Source organism: Anser brachyrhynchus (assembly GCF_964034855.1).
Source record: "Anser brachyrhynchus genome assembly, chromosome: 1".
Taxonomy (NCBI): Eukaryota; Metazoa; Chordata; class Aves; order Anseriformes; family Anatidae; genus Anser; species Anser brachyrhynchus.
Genome location: NC_137694.1, coordinates 67,139,065 through 67,145,064, shown reverse-complemented (window position 1 = coordinate 67,145,064; position 6,000 = coordinate 67,139,065). Strand labels below are relative to the sequence as shown.

The 6,000-nt window shown below is 42.0% G+C and overlaps 1 protein-coding gene across 17 annotated transcripts in view; it reads right to left on the bottom strand.

Moving 5' to 3' along the window:
* Positions 1 to 6,000, bottom strand: part of CALD1 (caldesmon 1) — a 193,841-nt gene that overhangs the window by 29,602 nt on the left and 158,239 nt on the right. For 11 of the 17 annotated variants that reach the window (XM_080600226.1, XM_080600214.1, XM_080600223.1 and 8 more), the window contains 2 exons: positions 2,179 to 2,325; positions 91 to 490 (listed from right to left, as the gene is read on the bottom strand). In XM_080600226.1, coding sequence (XP_080456352.1) covers positions 91 to 490; positions 2,179 to 2,325 — 547 coding nt within the window. The remainder of the gene's footprint in view (positions 1 to 90; positions 491 to 2,178; positions 2,326 to 6,000) is intronic. The other 6 variants (XM_080600216.1, XM_080600215.1, XM_080600218.1 and 3 more) reach the window with 1 other exon arrangement.

The following is a 6,000-nucleotide window of genomic DNA, read 5'->3' as shown; positions in this document are numbered from 1 at the left end:
ATCATTCTCTGCTTGGTGTTCCTCTGCATTTACAGCTAGAGTTTTTGTTTCTACTACCTCTTCTTTATCTGTGGATTTTGCCACATCTACCTGATTTTCCTCTATGGGTACCTCCTTTGGTTTGTCCTCCTGTGCCTCCTCCTTGTCTTTTTCTTCTTTTTTTTCATCTTCTTCCCCATCTTGCCTCCAGTTGTTCCTTTGGTATGACTTGGTAACCGTTTCCGTTTCCTCAGTCTCATAGCGTCCTCGGCGTGTTTCAACCTTTTCCTCTTTCCCTGTGGTCTCATTTTCTTCCACATTGTTTACTTCTCTCCTGCTGGGCACTGACAAGCTCCCATCTGTGATCGTTGGGTCAAATTCCTTTTGACGTTCCAGGGCTTCCTGTAGACGTTTTTGGCGTCTCTCCTCACGTCTTGCCAGTCTCTCCAACAATGCAGCTTCATCATCTGTTCCCCTTGTGGTTGTACGTTTGGTTTCATCTTCTGCCACACTACATAAAAGTGACAACTTTTCATTAAAAAAGCTTTCTAACAATGTATGCTTAGTTGTTTCTTAAAAATAAAAAATAAAAAAATAAAAAAGCTTGCTGTAACATCATTCCATGGTTTGAAAACACAACAGGTTGCATAATTCATAATTTAGCCAAATGGTTCCGGGGATTAATTTTGGCATTTCTACATGTATAGGAATGTGGCGTTTCACAATGTCAGAGCCTGGAAAGGTTCCCTTTCAGGCGAGCTCCAAGAGCCGCTGAAGTCCCCAGGAGTTTCACTGACCTCAGTAAGCGCTGGACCGGGCCCTGATGCTTGGAACAGCTGAAATACAAACAGCTCCGAAAAATTCATCCTCCCACTCCGCACCCTGCAGCAGAATACTTGAAAGACCTCAGCTAGCTTTAAGGCCCTCTTCAGCTCGGCTGAGGGAATATTTGAGAAATCTTTGTCTTATACCCAGACAAAATTTTTGAAGATGCTACACAAGCAAGATACCTTCTGACTTCAGTGACCTTCTCTAGCAACAAGAAAGAGGCTGCCTCTGTTTGGCAACAAAATCCGCAAACATAAAACATAAGGGGATAACCTGGCAACTTAGGGCGCAGAGTGGTTGTGATTGCCTATACAGAGACATGAATCTGATAGAAAACGGAGTGAGCATAGCTCCTAATTTAAGACATGCTGTTCAACAGCTATAGGTATCAGGACTGGATCTCACCCTCAGTCTCTGGAGATTTTTTTGACTCCTTCAAAATTCAGATGTTTAATTTTCCTACATGCAGTTTTGCTCCCTCTTTCTCACTGTATTTTTGTTTGTTTGTTTGTTTTATACTAGAAAGAGCTAACCTGCAGTCAGAAATGTTGCCATTTACTTATCTATATCAATTCTCCTTGTATTTAATAGAATGCTACTTGAGCTCAGTATCTGTTAGTTTGCTATCACAAATGATATTTCTGGTCTCTTCTATCAATGGTGTTATTGCTACAGGAAATATGGATATATTATTTGTGGTTATGTGAAACTGAACAGAAAATGGAATATTTGAAAACATGAAATAGAGATATATAAAAATGGACATGAATATGTGAAAATGGACAGACTGGAAGGACAGCACTGCCCTCTCAGCTTGTAAGAAGTGATGCCTCACCCCACCAGCTTTTCTGTTGTTTACAGCTGCATGACCCTGACAGTGACAATGAGGGCTGGTGTTTAGTGCTTACACACAGAATCTCACAGGCATATTTCTGCCACAGCTTAAGGCCTGGGTGCCTACCATATGCCTTTTTTTGCCAGTGAGAGCATGGCCCCTATAAGCAGGACCATACACTTTCTTGTCTGTCCATCTAGTGTTAAGACAAAAGATGTACTATGAGGAGGTTTGTGGGGCAGCCTGATGCACTGGAGGGGTTTCCCTCACTAACTGTGATTGTGTTACCCCATAGACAGCCTGAGGACACTCTGGGAATGGGTGATGAGTATGGCCTCAAACCTAGCCTCAGCGATGCTCCCTCCCCACTGTGTTGACACAGCCAGTGGCACTCCTCACAGCGTTAGGTCCTCCTCAGAGCAAAGATGGCCAAACCTGGTGCTTAAAATTGAAGTAGCATGGCTGACCTTTTCAAAATACATCCCTCCTCCAAACAAAAAGTACAGCTGACCCATCAGTAAACATCAAACATTTACCTGTTCTGAGCATTAACTTCTGATTTCTCTGTTACATCCCCCGATAGATCTTCTTCTTCCTTTTGCCGCAGCCTCTCCTGTCGAGCCCGTCGGCGACGTTCTCTGGCAGCTTCTTCATCATCATCATCATTTCTCTGGTAGGACAGCCTGCCACAGAACATTAAGGAGAGGGAAATAAAGAGGCTGTCGCATGGAGGGCAGTATAACTGAAAATGAGAAAAAGCAGCTGACCACAGCACAGTAAGCATGACTGCAGTGGCTGCTCCATGTGGTGTTTAGAAAATAAGCTGTCGAGATGAGATGCATCATTTCAAAATTTGGTCCTGTTTTCTTTTCCAAAAATGAAAATTACAAATTGGTAGTAGCGAAGGCAGCAGCCATACCACATTGTCAGTTTGCTCCTAGAAAATACCAAGACCATGAAACCCCAGCTCAGAAGTTAAGCAGACATCCTGCTGGACTGCATCAGGATCCTGCCAGAAACAGCACTTGACCAGACTATTGCTCAAGCCCACATAACTGAAATTGGACTTAGCTAAGCAGCTTTTCATTAGCCCCCTCTAAATATAACTCGCTTTAAATGTTGACAGCATTCTAGATCCGAAAGACTGGAAAGCGGAGAAACGCAAGTATGACGACGGCTTTCAGTGTTTGGTTCTGAGTGCCAAACATCTGACACCTACAAAACTTTTGTGAGCCCACAGCCCTGCCAGGCCAAATCATACAAGATCTCCACTGTGATGAAAGTCTACAGCTGAGAACCCATTGTGTTCATCTAACCCAACAGATGATTACAATTAGTTTCTTCCTACTTGAAAAAGAAAGCAAGACATTACAATCCTAATAATCCTGAGGCCCATTCAAATCTTTGCTGAGGTGCATTTTTACTGTGTGAGATAAAGCAAAAGGCCTGCATTCCTGTTATCTTTTTGTATAAGAAAAGCGAAATAGGAAGCTAATGTGCCAGACGCAATCAGAGCATTCATTCACTTTGTTACCACTAGTGGTCTGAGATAAGTGATGGTTATGAGATTGCCCTTTCTTTTGTAGTCATCCGTTTAAGCTAGCTGTACAGCAATGCACATACAGAAAAAATAGCTCTGCACAGAGTCAAGACAAGCACAGCTAAAGCCTGTGATTCAAATAATACTTTAGCATTAAAAGTAAATGAAAACATTTTGATTTAGTCATGAATTGGACCCTTTAGGTCCAAGCCTCTCCAATTGCCTTGTTCTGGTACCACTTTTCCTTTGCTGAGAGAAGTATAAATTCAGCAGAGATTCAATTAACCTATTTTTGCTTTAAACGTTAAAAATGGAAGTTAAAACCCCACCATGGCCAAGCCACTTGCCAGACCTTGAACAGCATCTTCATCCTGTGCAACTTTTCTTGGCCTTAACACACTGAAGGATTTCATTTGTTATTTTCATGCTGCACTTCAAGAGCTTGTAAATTCTCTCTTTGTACAAAAGAGCTCCTCTTAAAGAAGGTGAAAACCATGAGCAGCATGGCTATGAAGGATCACAGTAGTGGGAATGGGAAGAAAGGGAGGAGAAGAATTAAAAAAGATGAAGCTGGGAAGGCAAGGAAAAGTGCTTTCTGTCATTTGTAAGCAATTTAAAGGGGGGTCGACATTTCATTAAGGTCTAGAACAGAAAGCACATACAATATAATAATAAACCAATGAGGTCTTTAATTTTCAGAGGAAAAAGACTCAAATAAAACTGCATTGGCAAAGTGACCACAGAAGGACCATTCGTTAGCAACAAGTTCTGGCTGCAAGAAGCCTATCATCTTTTTAGGTCTGAACTGCAAATATAAGGGCATAGGACCTTTGCTCCTAGCCTGTGGCAGCTGGATAATGGCCACGGCTGAGTCAATTCCCAGTCTCTATAGCTCAGGCACTGTCTTTGCAGTAAGACCACAACAGGACGAAGTAGTTTATCCTACTCTCTGCTCCCACACAGAACCCTCCTAGACAGCGAGGAGAACAACCGCTTTTAAAGACCTCTTTAAAATGCCTTTTTGAAACCACCAGTTCCTCAGAAAACTAAAAAAGGAAAGAAAAGACACTCTAAGCAAAAAACTCCCACCGAATGGTACCCATTAAATAAGTCAAATGAAAGCAGATATGTATTTCCTGTCTTTGGACACATCACATAGATCATCTGTTAAGAAAGCTGGCAATCCCTCTCAATATCCTTTTAAGTACATACACTGCCTCATGGCATATCGCAGTATTTCCCTACAGCAAGCAAGTACTCCAGATATAAACTCCACCCATGAGGATGACCTTAAGCATTCAATTCTGTTCACCAGCATCAATGCATGAAGCATCTTCAGTAACCTGGAAACAGTGATATCAACAACTAGTAGCAACGTTTTATAGATCTGTATCATATTTTCACTAAAATTATGTTAAAACCACTTCCCAGACTATACATCTGTGGGCTGTTTTGCTTGCCTCAGAAATGCAAGCTTTGCTAGAGTGGACCTGAGGAGCCACCACAGACTGACAGTAAAACAAGCTGAAAGTGCAGGCTGAGGATGTGTATGTCAATTAACAGGCTAACGAGCATGCTGGGAGCAAACTGATAACACGAGCATTTATGAAGAGATTCAGCATAGTCACCTTAACTGCCACGGACTTTGCATGAGAAAGTCAGTCACAGGAAAGATGGTGCAAGCTAGACAACTGCCATTTCTGCCCATGAAAAACACAGTCTTCTGATGATGGTGTTCTTCTCACTGTTCTCTCAGTCCTCACACACTGAGGTCATTCATCCAAACTCAGCTGGCACGTCACCCTCTTTTCCTTTATTACCTAAGTAGCCTTCTCCTACTCCGCTGCTTAGGGTGTTAAGCTAATTTCACATAGAAAGTAAAACAAGACACAGGCAGTCACATAAATTCTTGTACCCTTCACCATACATTCTAGATCAAAATAAGACTGCGGCTCCCTCTCCTACTGTTACAGCTCTTGATAACTTCACATCACAAGCAAAATCAATCTTGGAGCTCTTCCTCCACCTGTCTGCATCTTTTGACATTCTTTAGACCACGAATAAGCAAGTAAGAAAGTATGAAGCCAAGACTACAGCACTGTGCATCAGACAGATGTAAATCCACTGATCCATGCTGGCTTGCGGTGTTTCTCCACCCTTGTAGAACAGCTTTGTTGCCTAGCATGCACGCACACCCCACAACTAAATTAAACTAACCTTGCTTCCATTTGTCACCTTCTTCATAACTGTTCAAAGCCTTTGCAGACTAGCTTCTCTCTACAGTGAGCTGTTCCAGCTATCTCAGGCAATGAGAGCACAGCATGATCTCAAAGAGGTATGCCAAGCCTTCTGATACGTGACACCTCTTATTAAATATTCAGATGAAGATGACTACACCTTGTTACCAAAGATAACTTGATTTAAATGATAATTAAATGGAAAAGAAAAAATAGCAGTGTTGGCTGCATCTCCTGTTACCCCTCTATGTTTCTGACATGAGAAGAGGCAGTGTAACCTGCAGGCGTTATTGATAAGCCATTCTGGTAAAGCAGTAGTGCCAAATCTGTTGTACTTCACATGCAGCACAACTCAAGTACAGGAGACTGCGCAACACATCTATGTGCAACAACATTATCTGAGGCACTTTGGTTTTAGAATTTCTTGCCAGTAGTACTACATTATTGTTATTGTCTGAATTATGACAGCATTGAAATTTCCTGATCAAGCCCGAGTTTGCTATAGTAGGCATTTTATAAAGATAGGGGAAGATCTGGTCCCTATTCTAAACAACGTGTATACTGACAGAAGAAAAACTTAA